This window comes from Taeniopygia guttata, chromosome Z (genome assembly GCF_048771995.1).
Source record: "Taeniopygia guttata chromosome Z, bTaeGut7.mat, whole genome shotgun sequence".
Classification (NCBI taxonomy): domain Eukaryota; kingdom Metazoa; phylum Chordata; class Aves; order Passeriformes; family Estrildidae; genus Taeniopygia; species Taeniopygia guttata.
The window spans coordinates 41,999,069-42,021,911 of NC_133063.1; the positions used below are offsets into that span (position 1 = coordinate 41,999,069).

A 22,843-nucleotide genomic window follows, 5' to 3' on the forward strand; every position below is an offset into this window, starting at 1 on the left:
AGTAAAGAATCCAACAGCTTCTGGGGATGTAAGCAGAAAAGTTTGGTGCTATTTTGCACAAAGTTAAGATTCTGCAAGATATCAGCTGCCATTTTGGTTACTCTAGGGTGCTCAATCTTATTGCAAATCAAAGCCCATGGGCAGGAACCACAGAAGGGTTTTCCAAAGAATATCCCCCCTGAACAGGAAGCTTGCCAACAGGACAAGTTAACCACAGACACATGAAAAAATTACCATGGAAAGTATCCAAGTCTATGATCTCAACCTGCTCCAAAAGCAAGGTAATTTGAGCAAAGTTAGCAGGCAATAAGAGCTTGTTATGTCTGATTAGCTAAATGTGTTTTACAGCTTTTCCTACCCCCTGATCATTTAAGATTTTTATTTTTCTCCCTCTGCACATTCATTTCTCATTTTTATCCCCGTCATATGCAGTTCTCCAGACTCAAGTTTTTGTTATCTTTTGTCCACGTGGCAAATCACAACACATGATGGAAATTAATAATCCTTATTCAGCTGACATTCCTGGTTTGATATTCCTGTGCCATGAATTTCTTGCTTCAAATGTTCCTCTGACAACAAAAAAAGCTCTCTTCCATGAAGCTCTCCTTTCATCACACTGGAAAAGAGCTGAAAAAGAAAGGCTCCATAAAGTTCCCATAATTTTTTCAGTCAATTAATATTCTGTAAAAGTGTAAAATTTTTCCTGAATCAGTATTGACATGAGGAAGATCAATGTCATTAGTTTAATAAAGATACTCTGCAATATTTCTTGTAATGAGATTGTTTGACAGACCCTCCTAATAAACTTCAAAATTACTAAACACTCAAAATTAATTACACATTTCAAGACAAACAAACACAATGATTCACCATTCCCATTTTCTGTTGGCTCAACCCCCTCTGATTGCATCCAGTAACTTTTTCTTTTTAAAGAAACTCAAGTAAATTTTCATCTCATTGCATTGATTAACTTTTTTTCTTTACAAAGCAGCTCAAGTAAAATGTGGAAGAGTAAAACATTATTCTGTAGACTATGAATAAGACACTTTGATACCTCATATATTTTAACAAATGCTTGCTTTAGTAAATTATTTCTTAAAAAAATCTATTTCAGTTCAAATATTTATAATTCTATTATAAATTCTTCCTCTGCCTCCCTTCTGTCAAACACATCAGCAGCCCTGACAGAATCCCTGAATCCCATCAGACCACAACTGTGTGGAAATAAAAGGAGGAAGGAGAGTCTCTTGCAATTTTCTTTTCACTGCCAGAAACTTAAGATGGTGTTCCCTGTCTGCCTGCAGTCTGCATCTGAGAGTATGTTTAGATGTGAAGACTGTACACCAGAATATATGTTTGCTACACTCAAAAGTGATGGGAAGCAGTGTGTGCTGCTAAACAACATTCTTTGCAGCATATTCTTGGGGACCCTTTTATTCCAGTGTTGGAAACTCATATCCAGCTCAGGCAAAACCTTCAGAACGTAATTCCAGTAGTCTGTCCATGTGTCTAAAAATGAGACATTTAGCTAAACGCAAGCTTTAGTTTCTTTGTTTCAAAAAGATTATTCTACTTCTGTGAATCACTAATACTTTGGTTGTGGGGTGGGTTGTTTTTTTTCCCTTAATTTACAGTTCTTGCTTGCCGCCGTATATATAAATATGCACAAATAAATATACACCTATTTCTCCCTCTTCTTTGATTTGCATTTAGATCTCCATATTTCTTTCTGATTCCCTTAAAATTTCTGGAATCACATTGCTCAGTCTTCGGCAGACAACTGAGGAAAATAGAGCACTGAATGCAGACTCTTGATCGTCCCTCCTTACTGACACCTTCTTTATTGTCTCATCTTTTCATGTCAGTTGAGGGCTTTCAGGACAATATATTGCTGCTAGAGACAAAGTTATATAATACCGGGGAGATTTGCAAAGGATACCAGGAATTAAGTTTATTTACTCAGTCCTCAATGCGCTTAGTGTCTGTGTCCTGATGAAGAACTGAAATTGAGTGGAAATTTAATGCCTAACACATAACTGAAAATACCTTACATGAGTTTACAGATAGATAAAAGATAAGGAGGCCATCTCTACTGGATTGATAGTCAACCTATGCTCACAAAGCAATAGAAACACTAACAGTGTTAAAATCAGAGCTGAATGCCACTAATTTTCTATTTGATTAAAAAAAAGTCTAAAAGGTACATTCGTAGCTCCTTTTATATGTACTTTTTAAAAACAACCATCTGCTGTTAGCAGATGATAATTGATTTCTTGTTACTTAAAAAATTGAAAAAAAAAATCCTTTCTTGTGAAAATAGCACTGCAATTACTGGATTTTTTTCCCTTACAAAAAACAGCAGATGTCCATGTGAAACTGATGCAGAAATGTCTGCTTTTTGAAACTATCTTATGGCCATCTATGTCTTCAGCTGAGCATTGCAATCAAAGAACCTTTAAAGATGATGGACAATTTAGAAAATTGTCAGATGTCTGAAAAATGCTTTGAGCAATTGACCTGAACTTATTCATCTTGAAGACAGATGCTAAGGATTTAACATTTCCACATTCTCTTCAAATTGGACCCAGAGCTATTGCTGACTGATGCAAGATCATGTGACTTTGAGTATCCAATTCAGTCAGATCCTGAGGCCATCTCTTTAGAAACACTTCCTGATGTAAAGATGCTTTAACCACTCATCAGTCATGCTTTTGACAAGATAAAGTCAAAAGGGTACAGTCTGTAGTAGTGAAGAGCAGCTTCAAAGTCTAACCTGTAGACAGCACCCTGATTCTGTAGTGATTCTTGCATGAAATGAGATGTTGATTTAGTTATTTAGCATTGTATCTGTGAAAGAATGAAACAACATTGTCATAAGTTGGAAACAATAGAGCAAAACATGTGCTTTGCTAGATTTGCAGCTAAGCACCTTCATGGAGGATGTTTGTCTTTATTTCAAACTTTTGCCCAGAGCAGGAATAAAATTACCTGGAGGAATAGCTCCTATGTCATCAGAATATTACGGATCCAAAAGGTGGAAAAATAATAAAATTCCAAAAATAAGACAAAGACTAGGCAGATATTAGTAATCTTCATCACAAAATATGCTATAAATCTGCAGAAATTATTCAAGGGTAAATTGAATCTAGAAATTTTTATGTATGAAAATGCATGAGATATATATTTAAATAGGTAGTGTATGCTTTGAGCTTTCTTGCAAGAGTGTAGAAATTACTAAAACAGAGAAAGTGTCAGTCTAATCTAACGGGGGTCAATAGTGAATTGCGTAAGAACAATTGTTCAGTGATGCTTCATCGGATTTCTTTCAAAACCGCTAAACAATTTGCAGTTCCCTTGGATCAAATAAAAACATGTTTTTCCATACTCAGAACAGACTTTTAGTAGTATTTCATGTCACATCTTTGTGACTAACCAGGTGAGAAGTATGTTATTTAGAACAGATCAATCTCTCTGGTTTTGTATAAGAATTTATTTTTTTGTCAAGACTATTAAATGGCATTCCTTTAACACTTTAATACAAATTAATTTTACAATCCCACACCCCCCATCCTCCATCTGCTAAAAATAACACACAAAGATCATTACAGAAGAGTTGGACAATATTATTTTCTGCATTGCTAAAGCTGCATTTTCCTTCCTGTCCATTCCTTCCTTCCTAAAGCAAAGTCTAAGTTACGAGGGGAAGGGAAGGAATATCTGAGCCTCTGTAATGTGAATTTTTTCAGAGGCTGGAGCAGCTGAGGGTGAGATGTGCATTGCTGGGCCATGTGCTATTTCAATTGCATCCAGGCTCTTCAGGGCACAAGTTCACACAGCAAAACTTCATCTTCTCCTTGGCCCAGTCTGGTAATCCTGCCTACACCCATGGCCATTCAAGGACCCCATTCTGGTCACCAAAAATGCTTTAGTGTAAAGCCAGCTAAAAACCACCGCAGAGGGATAAGGCCAAAAGGAAAACATGGAAAACTCTACAAGACACGTCACTCTAGAGAGGGAGAAGGAGGAGCAGGACTAATTGCAACATTTATGATAATTATTAATTCTATGGTCTCAAAGTCTATGACACCAGCAAAGCTGAGCTTGCAGAATTACCTCCATGAAGTCAGAGTGAGTTTTCTCATGAAAGCATTGATATGAAATTCTCCATTAAAGTTTCTTTACCATGTTACTCATTAACTGTGAGTGTTTCAGTGCAGGCTGCTGAAAAGAGAATTGCTTACCTAGGGACTAAGAGGAAAATGTAAGGTGCACTTGCTTGGTTTAATAAAAAATGCTGTTTTGTGACAGTGGAAATTGGTGTCTCCAGGGGATTCATGGCCAAATCAAATGGTTAACTGCAGTGTTTGCATTTGGGAATGGGACCATGCATGAAGGTTAAAATGTTTATGTTTTCAGGAAAAAAGGTTTTAGCATTATACTTCTAAGCAGTAATTCACTTTAAAATTAAGTTAAAATTCTGCAAGAAAGCAGAATGCTTGATCCTGAGGGAGATAAAAACAGGAGGTTTTAATGACAAGTATTTCTGTTTAACTTTTAAATTTGCTGCACACTTGTTTAGACCTGAAACATAGTCATATTGAATGTCTAACCACAAAAGGTCACGCTGGTTCCACACAAACTGTAGTCTTCAACATTTTTTTCAGACTAAATTGATTTTGAATTGATCTTGGTTTTCCCCTTCTTTCGGAAACGCCATTGCTCAATGGCGAGTATATGATAAACAATTTATAAGTGCAAAGATCTGAAGGAGAAGAGGGGTAAAATGCCTTGGAACACTTTTTTCATTTTCTTTCAAAAAGATATTCCATGGCATGTATTATGTGAACAAATAACAACAGCATTTCTTGTCTTAAGAAGACAGAAAGATTGATTTTTCTTGGGTTTTTTATGTTTCTGCTCATGTTTTAAACCCCAGCCACTACTGTAAGAGCCAAGTGTTTGAGCTTTGACCTGAACAATATCATTTCACACTTGGAAAGATCTTTATTCCAGCCTGTAGGAAGTCTCTGACACCATACCTCTTGATACTTGTCCAAGGGAAAAAAACAGTAACTCTCAAAACTGACATAGGTATAATGGGTCTGCTCTTTGCTTAGTGGTTTTCACCACATGTTTCTCAAGACACAATTCAAATATTTGCAGTGAATGCCTTTGGCTGTAATAAAGGCAGATGGTAATATAGAGACAGCCAGCTCAGCCTTTGCTGGACCGAGTCCTATCCATCGAAATAAAAAGCTTCTCCCTGTTCCAGAAAAGAAGCAGTAGTATGGGAGAAAAAAGGGCTCAAGTTGACCAGGGAAGGCTTGGGATGGATAATAATAAAAATTTATTCACTCAAAGGGTCATCAGGCATTGGAACAGGCTTCCCAGGATAGTGGTAGAGTCACAGCCCTGTAGATGTTCAGAAGACATGTAGTGTGGCACTTCAGAATGTGGTTTAGTGATGGCATTAAAGGGTGGATTTGATATTATAGGTCTTTTTCAGCCTAAATGATTCTGTAATTGCATGATTAATGAGAAAACTCACAGGTGTTCTGTGGGACTGTCTTAGGCATAAACTTGGTGGTCAGTGCTAGAATTAAAAAAATCACTGCTCATGTCAGTCAACACTGATTCTTTCCCATTTTGTTGTCCAGGATGGCATTCTTTTTCTACATCCATAAGATTAATTTTCTCTTTTTCTTTTGGCAAAGTTACTTTTTAGAAACTGAGAAAAATGGGAATATTTTTGACCTCCACAGCTCTTTCCTCTAATATGTTACGGCTTTACACCTGTACCGAAAGCTTATTATATTTGTCTTGATATGCCAATGGAATGGGCTGTGATGGGGTGGGACCCAAATATGTATGCCTACATATCTCCAAACTGATATCCAGGTGCTAATAAACAGCTTGGCACCTGGTTCTTTTCTGAAATAAAACTTATTGAGAAACAGAAAAAAAAAACCCCACCAGACATGAAGCGGAAGGATGTAAATCTTTCTGGGACATTATTCAGAACTTTTCCTAGTCCTATTCATGACTTTTCCTATTCCTTTCATTATTTACTATTTACTGATGCAAAAAAGGCTGCTCAATATGCTGCTGCCCTCTCTATTCACTATCTTTTCCTTACAACACTCATAAACGATTGCCTGTCAAAAACGCAAATCATAATCAAAACCAACAGAAATTCCTCTTATTTCCCTTTGTGGATTTAGATGAGCACTCTGTTGAGCAAAATGTGTACCCTTCTGTTTCTGATCTAGTCCATGTGCCTTCATAGAAAACAAAATACTTACAGAAAAAGGGTTTTGGATATAAAATTATCCAGAATCATATAACTGAATTATATGATGACAACAAGTGTAGAAGTCTGTACAAAAATTTAGGTGAATCCTTGCTATGCCTAACACTCCACTTGCAGCTTCCAGATTTCTTCACAGCTATCTGGAGGTTCCAGTTATGAGGGGAAAACTGCAAAACCCATCTGAAATGGACCATGCTGCATCAGGGATGAAATGCATGAGTGGAAATTCATTGCTTCCCTGCCTGAAAATCCCCACTAACTCACCCAGAGTCAAGATGTTGACTCTGATAGCAAAATCTCCATCAGTGAAATCTACTTTGGGATCCTTCTGATGCTGCCATGACCAAAGGAGGTAACGAAGCTGAACACAAAATAGTCTGATCCTGATGGAGATTTTCCAGCAAATGACAGTCCAAGGACACAGGCAGACTATTGATCTGTTTAGTTTCTGTGCATTTTCCATATCAGATACAAGTATTCAGGTATTTTTATGTCTGCTCACGGGGGCCAGTGATTGCTAGTGCCTCCCTACCCACCACCCAGCCTGGGTGGTTTTGCACAGGATCTGACCTTAGTGGGGAACTGGCTGTCATAAAGATGGCAGCTCATTCATCACAGCTTTCGCAGGCTGTCAGCGTTGCATTTAATCGCACTTGTAATTTCCAGGGGAGGTTTGCAAAAGCCACAAACAGAATTCTAATGCTATATAATGAAGTTTGTAGCCAGTGAATGCTTCCCCTCAGGAAGGAAGCTGGGCTTCCTTCTAGCTGCCCGCAGCTATGCAGAGATGGGAAATTCCCAGCTCATCCTACAGTCCCATGTGCTGTTCACATGCTGTTGGAATAGGTACATCTTTTCTAGACAAGATTCAGTTATATGATGTCACAGGTCACTTCCTTCTCAACTCACATGTGCTCTCAGAAATGGGCACTCAGAATCCTGCACTTAAGAAAAGAAGACTTTTCTAGCCACTAACACATTGTATCCATGAGGCTTCATTCCCATTTTATGGATTTGGGAGCTCTTGCTCATTGGTTGTGCTGCAAGCTTCAAGTCCTTCTGTAAAACTTGATCAAAACCCCACCCAGATGATGACAGTTTTTAAAAGTTTGAACCAAACTCAGGAAAACTTCTGTCATCTTTGAAATTTTCATTTTTCATTATGTTCACTACACCAATCTTCCGCCTTCATTCCCTTCTTGAGGTGTAGCAGCACAGAAATAAGCTAAGTTGGAATCAATATGACCAGAATTATACTCTTGCAAACAGTGCCAGATTCAATCAAGAAGGGTTACTCTAAGGATGAGATATAAAGCTCTGCTTCCCAGATATATATTCAATAGAATGACCTCTCTCCATGACCTGTCTGTCTGTGTCATGCTGCCAGATCATATCTTCCACTGATACAGACCCATAGAAGCTGCAATTTGTCAACAAGTACCTGGGCTGTGCAGATGTGGAGTGGATTCCTATGATACAATTTCTCTTCTGACAATAAGATGAGAACGGGCTAAATCCCTGGAATTATGTGTGCCTCAGTCACCTGATCAAGCTTTATCCCTTGTTTTTCATTCCATAGGTGTCTAGCCTCTCGACCAAATGACGAACCAAGAGAAAAATGTGTATTTTTTTCTCTAGACACCTCTTTATATTTACAGATTCTTCAGCAAACAGATTAGTTAAATTACTATAGCTATATTCATTGGTGTTGGAAGCAGTAATGATTATTGCAGTGTTATATTTTTAAAAATTATGTTTTCAGCCTTGAAGCTGAAAAACATCAGCTAATCATCCCAAAATTGTTTGTGCCAGGTGTCCTCCTCATGCTGAATTAGCTCTTAAAATTTCGCCAGAGCAGTTAATCAGCTCCTGAGGGCAAGATTTAAGAAAAATGCCACGCTTTGAAATGAACTATCATCATTAATAACTTTAATGTTGTGTCTGTAATTTGGCAGAAAACTGGAGTTCAATACCAAAGTTTTCTTGCTTTTTAAAGAAACTCAGCCAAGTTTGTCCAAGTTGTTAACCTTCAGCCACAAAAATATTGGGAGAAAGTTTTTCTGCATGATTTAATTCTCCTGAGTATTATCCATCTCTCACAGATTTTAGCAGTCTTGTTTCATTACAGAGCATGGTATGTCTTCCCTGCAGTTATTCTTTCTTGTAGGATGAAGTGTTGCCTCGCAAAGGACAACAGGTGACCTGGTTCTAGGAGGCAGCACGGCAGCCCGGTCTCGCCCGGGCTACTCGGGCTATCGACGCACACAGACACCAATGTGGCGGACGGTCGAAAAGCCTTTATTATCTCATCTTGTGGGTTTAAATAGTCTTGGGGGTCTTTGCTACGTCAGAGGGGGGTTGTGGGGTCTCAGGGGTTAGTCGAGAGTGGAAAATTACTGGGGCAGGTGTGGTTACATGCTTCTGGGGTTAATAGATAACGTGGGGCAGGGAGAGGGGGAAGGGTCTGTCTTTCCGTCACATCCCGTGATCTTCCGTTCACCTGTCCCTACTACTACATCGAAGAAAACATATTTTTAGTCCTAGAAAATTTAAAAAAAAAAAAAAAAAAGAAAAAGTTGAACAAAGGAGGAGCAAAATTGGGTAAAGACTAGAAATTCACATAGAAAAAGAAAGGGCAATTTTTATATTTGAGTATTATTGTGCTGACACCCTAATTATATTTACAACCTTGCCATATTTAACATAGGGATATTTTGGTTCATGTAGATTTTTTCTTCTTTTGAGGTAATAAATATATGAAATCTTCATTGAAATGCATCTCTGTGCTATCATTTGCTTAGAACTGCAGCATCTTTAACAATTTTTTGTTTAAAAATCATCCTTCAGCTCAAATTAGGCATCGTAAAGAAAAAAAATCTCCATTATAAGGTCCAAAATAAAACAAATAGTCTTCTTCCAGACAATCAATTTCTCAATGGTGCCCAATAGACATATTGAATCATGCATTTTGCTTACACAGCTGCCCAGAGAAAAACTAAGGACTATATTGCTGCCCATCTCTTTTTGCAAAAGGTTGGCAATTATAGCACTTGAAAGTGGTAACCATCTTTTATTTTGTCAGGAAGTATTATTCAGGTTGGCATACAACCTTCCTGCTTACCCTCACAATATTCCAAATTAAATTAAGATTGTACCTCAAGCAGAGAGGCCTGATCCTTGCAAATGCTACAAAGTTTATGACTTGATGCAAAGGGGATTTCTGAGGAATTCTGAGGTCTGTGTTATACAGGTACATTCATGGTGCAGATTTACCTCCAGGCTGGAATGAACCGATTTTCTGTCTCATCCCAAATCCTCTTTCTCAACATATCTAACCTTACAGATAGGTGGAATAAATGCAATGAAGGGGTGTCATAATTTAATCATAAAGGGCATTTTCTTTATGGGAGGTGTGAGAGTGTGCTTGTATCTTGAGTCACAGGGCTTTATTTCCCTAATAAAGATAAGTATCATTTTGGCTGCATGAAGTAAGAAATCAGAAAAAAACAAAACAACAAGCCCAACTAAAACAAAACACCAAGATAATTCTTGTGGTAGACAGTAGCAATTGAGACTTTCCATAGTCTATCATGTAGCCTTTCACAAGGCCATCTCAAAGTACTGCTGAATAAATCATGATATGCAAATGTAAATAAAAACAAAACCTGGTGTTACTGACTTAGAATTTGAACATACAATTAATATAATTAATTTATTCAGATTTATGTCAAAATACTGAAAAGAAAGGACAGCCTGTTGGTTGGGAAGCTGGGTTAATTTAGAAGCTCACAGGGTTTGTTTTGTGTTTTTCTGTGGACTTCCTTCATGTTACTGGATGAATTCTCGAAGTGTAAAAAGTACCTTAATTGGCAGGCAGTGGCAGCTCTTACAATAAGTATTTATGCTCTATTTTACGCACACATTAATCAGCATGCTGAGCACCCTTCCATTTAGCAGGCTGACAGGTCAAATGCAAAGAGATAGCCAATATGGAAATTTCAGAAAAAATGAACCCTGCTTCAGAAGTCAGTGAAAAGAGCTGTCTTGTTTCTCTCTCGGCTCATCAGTTCCTCAAAATACAGACACATTTCCCACATGTTCTACAAGAGCAGTAAGTACACAAGACTACTTAGGGAAGATGAGCTGAAAAACAAATAGATTTTAGATCTTCATACAGCTCAGGTATGAGCTCAGTGATAGGATTACAGGCCTGCAAAGACCAAACCACTCCAAGGCATGCTCAGAAATTAATGTGACTGATAAATATTAGGGTATGAAAGCTGGTGTGCTTAAAGAGTCAAGTTTCCTCCAGGATTAGGTTAATGCTCAACAAGGATTTTCTAAGGACTTAATTCTGTGTAAGTCTTTCTAGTCATCTATTCCAGCTTTTAGAATAAAAGTACCAGCACTGTCAAACCAAGGATTACTAAACTAAAGAGGGGAAATATATGGAAAAATTGATGCATCAGAATTAGGGACATAATAGACATGAGTAAATGAATATTTTCAGTCTGCTCTGCTCAAATACCTCATGAATTCAGCATGATCCTTTCACCTTTGAATCTTATCTGTTCATTAGTGTCAGATTATTTTCCTGGTCAGTGATTTGCAGAATCTAAGAATCAGTCTATATATATTGTAATATTCTCATGTTGATTAATGTTTTGTGCATAATATTTTGTGCAGTATTTATGAAATTTTCTTTTCTGTGTAGGTCTCAACTGAAGAAGGAATGAGCTTAGCCAGAGAATATTCCTGCTCCTTTTTTGAGACTTCAGCTGCACTCCGCTTCTACATTGATGATGTTTTTCATGGACTAGTGAGGGAAATTCGAAGGAAAGAGTCCTCACTGTCCATGATAGAGAAAAAGATGAAGAGGAAAGATAGTCTGTGGCGGAAACTTAAGGGGTCCCTGAAGAAAAAAAAGGAAAGTACAACCTGATGGAAATTTTCCATGAGCCACTCATCAGGAGCTGACCACAGTAACCTGTAATAGTTCAAAAAGGCAGCATTGACACAGCATCTTCCAGGCCAGGTCCTGGAGTTCATGCCCTTTGGCTCTAATGCAGAAGTTGCTCTTTGAGGGCACAATTAATGGTTTCCCTGTGACTCTTCTGATCTATAGTGTCATTTAGCATATCCTCTCATACCTTTTCTGCAACTCTGAGTGGAGAAAATACTGTGTTTTTTAACGTGTGCTCCATGGCTGGTCTTCAAATGCTGTGAGTTACGCCATCATCCAAGGCAGAAAGCTTCCACCAGCTCTAATACAATGGATACGCTTATTGCCTCCTCCTCTGCATGCACAGGTCATTTCACCATCCCAGGAATGAATGGCATTGATTTCAAAAGACATTTTGACTGTTTGAGGACTCCTGGAATGCGACCTCCAGCTTTGCATTCACACCTAGGTTTAGGGTTAGCGTGTGCTCAGCTTGTACGCCGTGTTTGTGTGTGAACATGTCTGTGAGCCAGGCCCAAAGGGAACCCGGGGACTCACAATTCTGACCTCGTGCCACCCCATTCCCATTGTGTCCTGCCCAGACAGCAGTCAGGTTTTGCAAGCAGGGTACAAGTTGTGCCTGCAGAGGCTGCAGGGGTACTTCTCTGTCTCCTCTGAGCTGCATTTCCAGGGCTGGCTGGCAGAGGTGCCATGTTCTACAGACATGCTGTGCATTAAAGTCATACAAGAGTCTGTGTTGGAAAGGAACATTTAAAGGTCACCTGGTCCAAATGCCTGCAATGAATGGGAAGTCTTTCAACTTGATCAGGTTCCCCAGAGTCCTGTTCAGCCTGACATTGGATGTTTCCAGGGATGGGGCATCTACTACTAATCTGAGCATCCTTTGCCAGTGCTTCACCATCAGCCACACTCCCCTGTCCCATCAAGGAGCTCACAGATGTTCTGTCTGTTCAATGAGTCCCAGAGCCCTCCCTGGAGCAGTTCAGCTCTGTCCCAGCAGTGCAGCTCTGTCCCAGCATGTTGCTATTTATAAATTTTATAGATAGAATATGCATAAGTTTTGTCAAAACTAAAGATTGTGATTTCCATGGAGCTATACTAGTAGTCAGTGTCATTTGTGTCTGATGTGGAGTAATAATGGATATAACAAAAAATATGTATCTTTGTTATTAAATGTTCCTTTTTCACTTTTCTTCTGTGATTATTTTTCAGAGTTTCAACCAATTATATTTTGCATAGTCTGGGTGGGAGTAGATTTGTTTTCCTCTATAAAATTTGGAAAGGTTATGGTAATGTGAAAAACTTTAGTTCATTAAAATCTAATTTTTTTTTCTCTACTCTCCCTTCCTTTCAAGGGATTCTGGATATATTTTGTGACTTGTCAAAAATCCTTCATCAAAAATAGTGGTTTGCTGTGCATTTTTAGATATATGTGGCTATATTTCTATTTGAGAAATATTATTTTGGAGTATGTACCCATTCAAGGTGAATTTTCTGCTTCCTTTCTCTGAAAACTGAAGTCTACATTGATATCATTGTAATTACTATTATTATTTTATTTTTATTGCCACAGAGATTTTAGGTCAAGTGTCCTAGAGACAAAAAAGATGCATTTGTCCAAAGAGTTTATGAGCTAAGTATTAGTATTAGTGGAGGGACAACAAGAGGCTGCACTGGACAGATGGCAGCTCTGAGACAATAAATAACAAGGGAAAACATCTGGGTCTGTTCCAAACCTGCACACTGCATAGGGGAGAATGAAGCAGTCATTCCCTGCATAAGAGAGCATAGAAATTACCACCCTGAGAGACCTTGAGGGATGGTCTTTGTTTTTTTCAGCAGATGCCTGAGTTTTGAGCCAATTAAAAATAATTTACTAAGGGACATACAATATCAACATGAACTTATCTCCAAAATTTTAGGGGTACCTTGGTTCAAGCCAGTTTGCAAGACAAAGAAAGGTTGCAGAAGATAGCATAAATACAGTCTACTATTAAATCTTAATATATTAACTGGATTAAATATAACTACTCACTGGCATTAAGGTCATCTGGCACAGAGCAGCATATTTTCATATTGTTAAACTTCTTAGCCTTCACAGCAGGGTTACCACACACAAGCTGCTCTTGGAAGTGATTCCTGGACTGTGCCAGGTTATGCACCATGCTGATCAAGAGGTCAAAAAATTCTGCTTTTCTGGTCTGAAACCAAGATAGACACCATTCTAACATTTTGGCAGTAAGGATGTACTCAGGTGTCTCCTGGGATATGCTGAAATTAGTGGCACAGACACAGGATGCATCATCATATTTTCAGATGTAGCAAGCCGATGAAAATGCCAGGTTCTGTGTGTCTTCGCAACCAGCCCTGAAATGCCCATTTTGAAAGGTATTTGATACCATGTTGGTCTCTTCAGGGAGAATGAGATCTCATACCCTCTGAAGATATTCTGTTACATCTTCTATGAGTAATTTCAGTCATTGAATACATATTAGGCAGAGAAGTCTGTATTTATCTCACTCCACTTTGATCATGTTGAACTTGAGGATGACATCCAATCATTCAGATCCTCTCTTTGGTTAATACAGGTAGAGATTTTGGTGATTTTTCCTATATGGCATGGATGGTTAGCATATGGCGAATCCCTCCTGAATTGGCTGTCTCTTTCCAGTAACTGTATTTCTCTCCACAAAAATCAGACCAGTCTCCCAGTTAACATTTTGATGTCTAAATTCATGTGGAATAAACCCCATCTGTAAAGATTTTTCCACTCAATATCAACAGCAGAAAATAGTTCTGCAAATGCTAGGCATTGAGCTTTGTCTCTGAAACACCTCACCATCCGTTACTTCTAAATTGGGAAAGTAATTCTGATTTACCATGACCCAATTCCTCAATAATCTATAATGCTTAACCTCAGTTAATTGAGCAGAGCTGATGGAAGTTAGAGTCAGTCAGGATAACATAAGTCATAACTGCACGAGATGCTGGATGCAGCTCCTTTACCTAATTAATCACTTTCATTCCATCACAGATGATTGTACTTAGCTTTCAGACCTAGCTAAGAGAATTAAAAAAAAACCAGCAGCTCCGTGTCTGAAGACTTTTCTGTGTCTGACTATTCTCTCATCTAATCGTGACTGGAAGATTTGAAGAAGGAAACAGATCACTTTATTTTGCTTTGTTGCCTACAGTCCCATGAAGGTAGCAGCTATAACTTATTCCACCATCAGACCTCATTGCAATTGAACCATAATTCAGGTTCCTACAGGAATATAATTAAAGCCAGCTAATAAATAAAATAAAGTAGTAAAAATTTGCAAAAAAATTCTTGGTGTCTCTCACAAATACGTAATATATAGCAGTTAATTACCCTTCTTCACAGCTGTGGCAGATCACATGTTGCCTCTAGTTGAGAAGTGATCTGGGGAAGATTTTAAGTCAAGGTGGAATATTGCAGAACTTAACTTTTCCATTATACATGGCTTTTGCACAGCAACCTTAGAATTTTTGCGCAGTATCCTCCTGTGCTCCCTCAGACTGGCAGTTCATAACTGTTTTAGGAATCTGATGTCTTTACAAATGATTGAAAATAGTTTCTTTACATGCCAAAAAATGTCTGTTTTGAGACTGAGATGTAAGAATGCATAGCTAGAATGAAAATAAATAACTATCTTTATTTTGTCCACTAAATACATAATACATATATAAAAATATATAGGCAATATGCATACACTAGAGGATGTATAGATTCTGGATATCTCTTGTTTGTTAGCTTAGATATTTGAGCCTTCACTCTATCACGACAGATAGGAAAAAAAAAAAAACAAAACAAAAACACAAAACCATGCAGAAAGCCAGTCTTGTAGTGAAAATTTAAACTCCACAACTGTGTAAAATTCTTTTCCCATGTTGAACATATCTCTTGGTGGCCTAGATGTGAAATTTGTGATAAGCAAAAAGCTGCAAGTGGGTCTTCTTGTGGCAACAGTAACCAAATGTACCTACTGCAGCCACCTCAGATGGTGACACTGAAATAATGATGAGTGTTAAATTTACAACTGTCCATGTATTTCATATAAATCACAAAAAGTTTGTGGTTAGCTCCTAGAGATAACTATATGTACTAGTCTTGGTCAGAATTTGTACTAACAATTGAAAGAGGGGTGTCTAAAATGGACAATTATGCTAATATAATTTAATTAAGTATACCTACAGCAGTTAGCCTTATTTAGACATTCCCTTTAGGGACTCTTATTTATGCAAGTGTGCATCACACACTGTTAATTGCTTATGAAATTGCAATTGCTTATGAAATTATCTGAAAAACATCCCTGAAAATTAGCAGAGGAATGGTAAAATCGCAGAATGTGACTTAAATACAGTATGAAAATCTCTATTCTCCTCACTTTTAATGGCAGTTGAATGGAACAGTGTCTAAGACCAGATCAAGCTCCCTCTTCGTACTATTTCTAGCTTGATCTCTCCCTTCAAGCATGTGGAGTTAAGATGTCTGCCTGGTAAAATGATTTGTAATGGGGATGGCATTGTCTCACAGACACTGTGAAAGTCACCCCAAGAGGCATTGCCCTGCACCTCTAGCCTGATTTATCACTCCCTTATGCTCTTGGTTCTAAACCTCCTCAATTTGAGCTCTCCAATTTTGTTACATCGTGCTGAATTATGGGGTTGTTTTGTGATGAGGACAAATGTCCACTCAAGAGCACCAAACTCATTTCATGATCTGAACTCTCTCCCCAAGAGGTAATAAAGACAAGAACATCCAAAGCCATTGCATCACCTGCTGTATATCTTCTGTCAATAGATAATTAATGTGACAATTAGATTTTCCCATTCTCGCACTTTGTCATGCATCATTTTTTTTGCAGCGGTTTTGGACTTAGAACTATTTCAAAAACTGTGAACAATCTAGAAAGTCATTGTTTTTCATGGTGCTCTTGGAACAGAATTCCAGTAAAAACATAATTTTAGGAGGTAAAGTAAAGCAGGTCCTATAATAATATTATATCTGCTTAGTTGTATAAAAAAAGCCCAATGTAATTTTATCCTATAGATTAGGTTCAATCAATAGAAGAGAAAGGCAGTCTATTTCACATCTGTGAAATTCACCATAGAAAAATCTTATATATTTATGCTCTTTCTGCATTCAAGCAAGATAGTTTGAAATTATTTTTCCTGGAAAGAAGAAATCAGGATAGAATTAGTCGATTAAATAACTGTACTGTAAACCATGGTTGTGACTTCATTTAGCCCATTCAAAAAATTTATTATGTAGTTCCTTCAATGTCTCTCTGCAGTTCCAAAACACCAAGGGTAACCAATCTGTCTTAAGCTCTAGCCAGACAAACACTCTTTTCCATTTTACAACGGCATGTAAATGTTCATACTGCTTACATTGTTCACCCTGAGGAGAAAGAGTAAAGTTTTCCCTGATTAAGTTTTGCAAAGTCACTCAGCTTTCTGAATAAAAACTGAATTTACCTCCAATTCTAGATACTGCTGACTAATCACAGATGCCTCTTTATGTAGGACATTGCCTGAATAAACTTGAACACATAAAGCATTTAGCCAGCATAAGTGGGTAGTGCCTCTGAAGTCAGTGGAAAATCTTATGGTTGATTCACACCTGTCTCCAGAATAAAATTGCACATTACGGCATGATAATGAATATACTTCAATCACATAGAGGAAGATGAGGTTTCTGTCACTGAAAACCTACAAAATCCATAACCCAAAGCAAGACAATTTAAGACAGAATAAACATACTATTAGTAATGACAAGTATAGGCAGAAGGAGTAGAGCAGAATACAGTATAAATAAATGGATGAAAATCATGGAATGGTTTGGGTTGGAAGGGACTATTAAAAGTCATCTGGTTCAGCCCTCCCTGATGTAAAAAGAGATAACTTCAACTAGATTACTTTTCACGGAGCCTTATCCAACCTGACCTTGAATTTTTCCATCTACCACCGCAGTGAACAACATGCGCCTCAGCTGAACTTGGAAACCCTTGAAGATTTCTCTAGGTGAGCCTTAGCACCTTTTGGAAGGGGACCAAGAGCAGATAAAATGACAAAAATATATAAGGCAAGCTGCAGAGATTTGGTTAAAGTGTACTCATCATAAGTTTGGCAGAGGATATTAAGGAAGATAAGTGATACTAAGAGAAAACTGAAATTGGTGATGATTTCCTTCATCCTTCATGTGGATCATGAAATTTGGTTGGCTTACGTAATGAAGGAGAAAGATCAGAGAATTTACAACTGCTGTGAGTATGCAAGATGGTTTCTGAACTTTTTTTGATGTAAATCAAATGAAAAGAACACAGCACAGAATGGAAAATTGAGCAAGAGGGAACAATACCAAAACTCAGTAAAGTGAATGGGAAATTTGTATTTCCTCTCACATCAAGTTTCTAATGTCAGTCTGCTTAAAGCTGACTATGGAGTAAGTTGGTCCCTCACTGAAACTTATTTAGACAATTAAAAAACCAAATCTTTCTATGATCTTTGCTGTCTCTCTGTGCTGTGTATGCTTCGGGAACTAAAAGCAATTCTTTCTAACAGAACAGCTGAGGAAAAAGTAGGATGCTCAGCTTTGTACTTTTGGAAGGAAAGCAGAAAAACCCTCATTTGTATGCCTCATAACTAATATAAAAGATGGTATGATAGCTCCCTGCTGAAGATTTTAAATGATACTTCAAACATATCGTTTCATCTGGGAGAGCAGCTACCAGTTTGCAACCAGTGCATGCAGATCTTTCACTGCTGGCTTTTTCCCTCCCACTGTGCTCAGACCAGATGTTAGTGAAAAATGTAGGAACCATTTTCTGCTTTCCTGTTTAGTTAATAGGGTGTTCACTGAATACTCCTAAGTCTTTATCCAGCAAAACTGGATGAAATCCAAGTTATCAGAGAATACAGCAGGGATGTCTTTAAGGAGGCAGATGTTCAAAGGAGTACTTTCAAGAGTTTTTTGACCTGTGAGGAGTTGATTACCATGATGTGGATGAAAGATGAGAAGGAAAATAGATGAAACCACAAAACCTAAGAGAATATGCTATACCTGCCAACAAAAAACTTCAGAAAGACTTAAGTTATAGAATCTGTAAAATTCTGCTGTGATAAAATTTCTGAGCAAGGATAGACCTTCAGGGACTGCAGAGAAATTTGAGAACACTCATTACCATCTCTGTTCTTCCACCTGACAGATTTTTCAATCCACTTGTCACTGAGTAATAAAATTCATTACAGGGAATCACAGTACTTCAAATAGATGGGACAGGAGAAGCTATACTGTGTCACAAAAAGATCTTTAGTTTTAGTGGATAAGGAGGTCTGACTAGTTTGAAGATTTCCCACCATGAGTTAGATTTTGTAAATTAAGAGCAAGTTTGAAGACCATGGTTAGAAGCCCTCAGTTCATCCTAGACGTAAATGTGTCAATTATTTCAGTGATATACAAGTGACTGTGCTGTTTGTCAGCCTGGTACTGAAGCAGCCTGTCCTCTTTGCCCAGCATCTTCCAGACACTGCACAGAACCTGCAGCCCCATGTATTTTTCTGTTTCCAAAAGGTTCACCAGCGGAGTGAGTGCTGAACCTCAGGCTCTGCCTTACTGAAACCTGTTGTTGGCCACCTCTGGATCTCACCCAGTCAGAGCCTGGAGGAGGAATTTCATCCATCCCTCTGGGCTGCAGCAAGTCCTTTCCCCTGGGGTGGGTGCGAATTGGAGCAGGAGAACCATCACCCCTAGGAAGGCATCTGAAGCCAGATGCCCTTTCCAACCATCCTTGAGATGTGCTGAGCATGCAAGCAGCAACAGCTCTTCTTGACATATGTTTTTTTTCCTTCAGAAAGTCTTAGAATGGTAGAGTTAAATAAAATTTACCATTTTTTACAACTTTAGAACTGCATGTGCTCTTTTTGTCTTGCAGAGAGGGGCAGGCACTACATGACTGCTTTCTCACTGGAAAATATGTACCCTATACACCCAAATATTCTCAGACACACACATATACAAACACACACTGTATTCCAACCCCAGAATTTAATTTGTACCCATTTATCATGCAGCCTGCATCTGAAATAAAATAGTAAACTAAGAATGATTTTTTTTCCCACATCTTTGTGCTACCAGAGGAAAAAAAATTGATCATGTGCTTCATAATTTTACTGATAACACCCACACCATCTATTTTCTATGTGGCCCATTAAGTATCTTTCAGTCATTATTTTCCTAAACATAGAAATCATAATTCTCTTTTTTTCACTGCAAATAAATACAGAAAAAGCTGTTTAAATTAAATGTATAATTTTAATGTTGCCATATTTGCCTAAAATAAGTTCTAAATTTGTTCAAGTGCATCAAATTCAGGCTGTAATAATTCCTGATGAAGATAAGCAAGATATGGGCATTTGGCAGAGTACTTGCATGTGACTTTTCTTAGGTATTTTTAATCTCTGTAAAATATTTATGCCAGTGAGAGAGCAGAGTCTGCTGGGGTGACTTTGGGTATGTACATTAATAAGCACTAGCAGAAAAAAAAAGTAAATAGATGTTCAATATTTGGCTAACTTCCAACAGTTGAGACACATTAGATAGTAGGCAAAGCTTGCAAGGGAACTGGTAAAGGCCTTTATATTTAGGTCACCTATATTTAGACAAGATAAAGCACTAAGTCTTGTCCTACTAAGAACTGTCCCAGATTAATAGATCATTTCTCTCCCCAGCTTTCACATTTTTGCAGAAGACTGCTGTGCTGCTGCCTACAAAAAAAATGCCTGGATTTGAAATAAGTTTGAGTATGATTTAACCAAAAATAAATTGCATTTATCTTTAGAAAATGATAAGTTGAAAAGGATAGGGGTCTACTTTACTTCAATGAACTAATAGTATATTTTGTGGTATATTTTTTGGTTAAGTTTCTGGATTTAAGCATTTGCAGTGCTTAGGTTATATGAGTATCCTTTACCATAGGTTTCCCTCTTAAATAATAAGACTTTCTGTAGATCTTAATTTTGGTATATTTCCCAATCCCTCTACCTTAATTAAAGGTTTACAATACAACAGAAAGTATGTTTCATACTGCATCCAAATTTCATTGTTGAATTCAAAGCAGAATTCTCAGAAAGTAGATGAAAAGACATTCAGGCATGTTGTCTATCCTCCTTCAAATACTGTTCAGTAGAAACCACATGAGTCAGAAGTTGAGCTGAGAAATCGGCAATCCTCAATTGAGACTTTTTCATAAAAATATTTTCAAACTAGTTCTGGAACTTGTTTTTGAACCTGCAAACTTTGGCATCCAAGAAAAAGGCTAAACCTTTTGTATCCAGTTAAGTTGCATGACACCCTCCTGAGAAACCTTGAGAAACACAAATTATTTTCCATTTTTTATCCAATTGCAGAATAGACACAAGTGTCATACAAATTCACAAATGTCTCTACAGAAAACAGCATTTGGACTGCTAGAGCTTGATTTCCATAGCTGAATGTGGGTTTTTCTTGCTTCTTGAGAGTCACAAGTCTTTCCACAGAAGAAGCTAGAATCTCTACACAACACCCTGGGGCATCCCAATAGGATTCTTGGGCAGGTAGGTATGCGTGAGAACACAGGAGACAAACTAAACCTCAACATATGTAGATGTTTCATTGTGTCCCGCTTTAATGGGATGGTTCCTGACCTATGCCAATGTCCCAGTGGTGCCAAACCCATCTGAGAAGGTGTTACCCTCAAAACTCTGAGTGGAGTTAGATTACAGAATCCTGGAGTTGTCTGGATTGTAAAGGAGAGTAATAATCCCTTCATTCTAAACCCCCTGCTGTGATCAGGGACACCTTCCAGCATACCGGGTTGTTCAGAGCCACACCCAGCCTGTCCTAGAATGCTTCCAGGGATGAGGTAGCTACAGCTTCTCTTGGAAATTGTGTCAGGACCTCACCATCCTCACACACAGGGCCAAATATATATCCACCCACTCTGTGCCGTGGGCCCATATACTCTAGCACTCTAAAATAATCAGTATCAAAAACACCCAAACTGTTTCTCCCACTGGCAAAAAGAACAAGTTATCGCACATTCCTCACAGCAGCCCCTTGAATAAACTTTGAGTGCTTTTGTGATACATGTGCAGGACCAGTGCAGCAACAAAATCATTACTGACGTATTTCCAAGTGACTATACTATGGCAAAGATGTTTATGTGTTATGTTTTGTTGTCTTGTAAATACAAAATACATTTGAGAGAATTGTGGCAGATGCTCTGAGATGTGATAGAAGTTCAGCTTCTATGGGTTATCAGAAAGAAATCTATGTAGTCTTTGAGTTTGCAGTTTGAAAATGAATACTACAGTGTCTAGAAGAAGCACTGCATTGAGCAAGAACTTTTTTGTTGTTGTTCTTTTATCCAATGGGGAAAACATTTAAAGCAGATACTTATTTATTTGAATGCATCTTGAGGTCCTACTCCACACTGGCCTTGGATCACCCTGCATGTTGTTCTCTAGTTACATTTATTTTACCTTAGTTCTAATTGCCTCATCTGAGCATTGAAATCAAAAATATAGCATTACTTGTGTGGGTTGTATAACCCAAGCTTTAGAGGTATCTCAGAAACCCTCTCCAAACTCTGTTTCCTAGGGCTTTTTCAAAATCAGTTATAAAATTATCAGGAAATTATTTGTAATGATCACTTTTTATAGAATCACAGATTTACGGAGTTGTTTGGGTTGGGAGGAACCTTAAAGACCATCCAGTTCCAACCCCCTTCCATGAGCAGGGACATCTCCCACAAGACTATGTTGTTAGTGAAGGGTGTCCTTTTCTCAGAGGTCAAGTCAAGAGTCTAATAAGGTCACTGTCCAATAAAATAAAAATGTACTCTGCTATTTACCTCCAAAATACCTAAAAATCCCCCAAATATGTAAACAAAATAATGATACAAAAGTGTCATAAAATAGCAAGAAGATTTTTTTTTTTTTTACAAAATAAGAACAAAGCTAGAATATTTGGGTTTAATCAGTTCTTGATTTTGGAACCGCTTCAGTAGTAAACCCTTTGTGAAAAATGAAGGAGGATATTAAAATTAATTTTAGTATTGGTTTCTTGAAGGTTTTCTGTTACAATACCCTGTTCAGAGAGAATTTTCCTTTCTTTTACTATAGAGTGCATTAATTCTGCATTCTGAGATATATGATTTTAAGAACACAATTTTTGCAGATCAGGTATAAAAATTACAAATGTGAAGTTATATATAGTTATATTTGCATGAAATAAATATATTAACTAGAAATCTGTTACTTTTTGACTGAAAAGATTAAAGTTCTTTTTTTTTTTTTAATTATAAGGAATGCTTTGCACGTTTCTTTTCATGTCCAGTTCAAGTTTTATCTATTAAACAATGAAGAATTTTAGTTTTAGTGTTCCATTGAAAGTAGAAGGGGCCTAAACCACTCTCATGGGGATCGGCAGCTGGGAGACGAACAATGGGATTTAAGGGCCAGCCTTAAAAAATGATTGGGCTAGTCCACAGAAAACAGTTCAAGGA

The 22,843-nt window shown here is 37.7% G+C and overlaps 1 protein-coding gene across 2 annotated transcripts in view; it reads left to right on the forward strand.

Moving 5' to 3' along the window:
* RIT2 (Ras like without CAAX 2) overlaps nucleotides 1-22,843 on the forward strand; it is a 217,809-nt gene that overhangs the window by 160,501 nt on the left and 34,465 nt on the right. The window contains exon 5 of one of the 2 annotated variants that reach the window (XM_002188004.7): nucleotides 11,025-12,465. The exons of the other annotated variant lie outside the window; for it this stretch is intronic. Coding sequence (XP_002188040.1) covers nucleotides 11,025-11,252 — 228 coding nt within the window. The 3' untranslated portion in view covers nucleotides 11,253-12,465. Of the gene's footprint in view, nucleotides 1-11,024; nucleotides 12,466-22,843 lie in introns of those variants that run through there. 2 annotated transcript variants of the gene reach the window in all.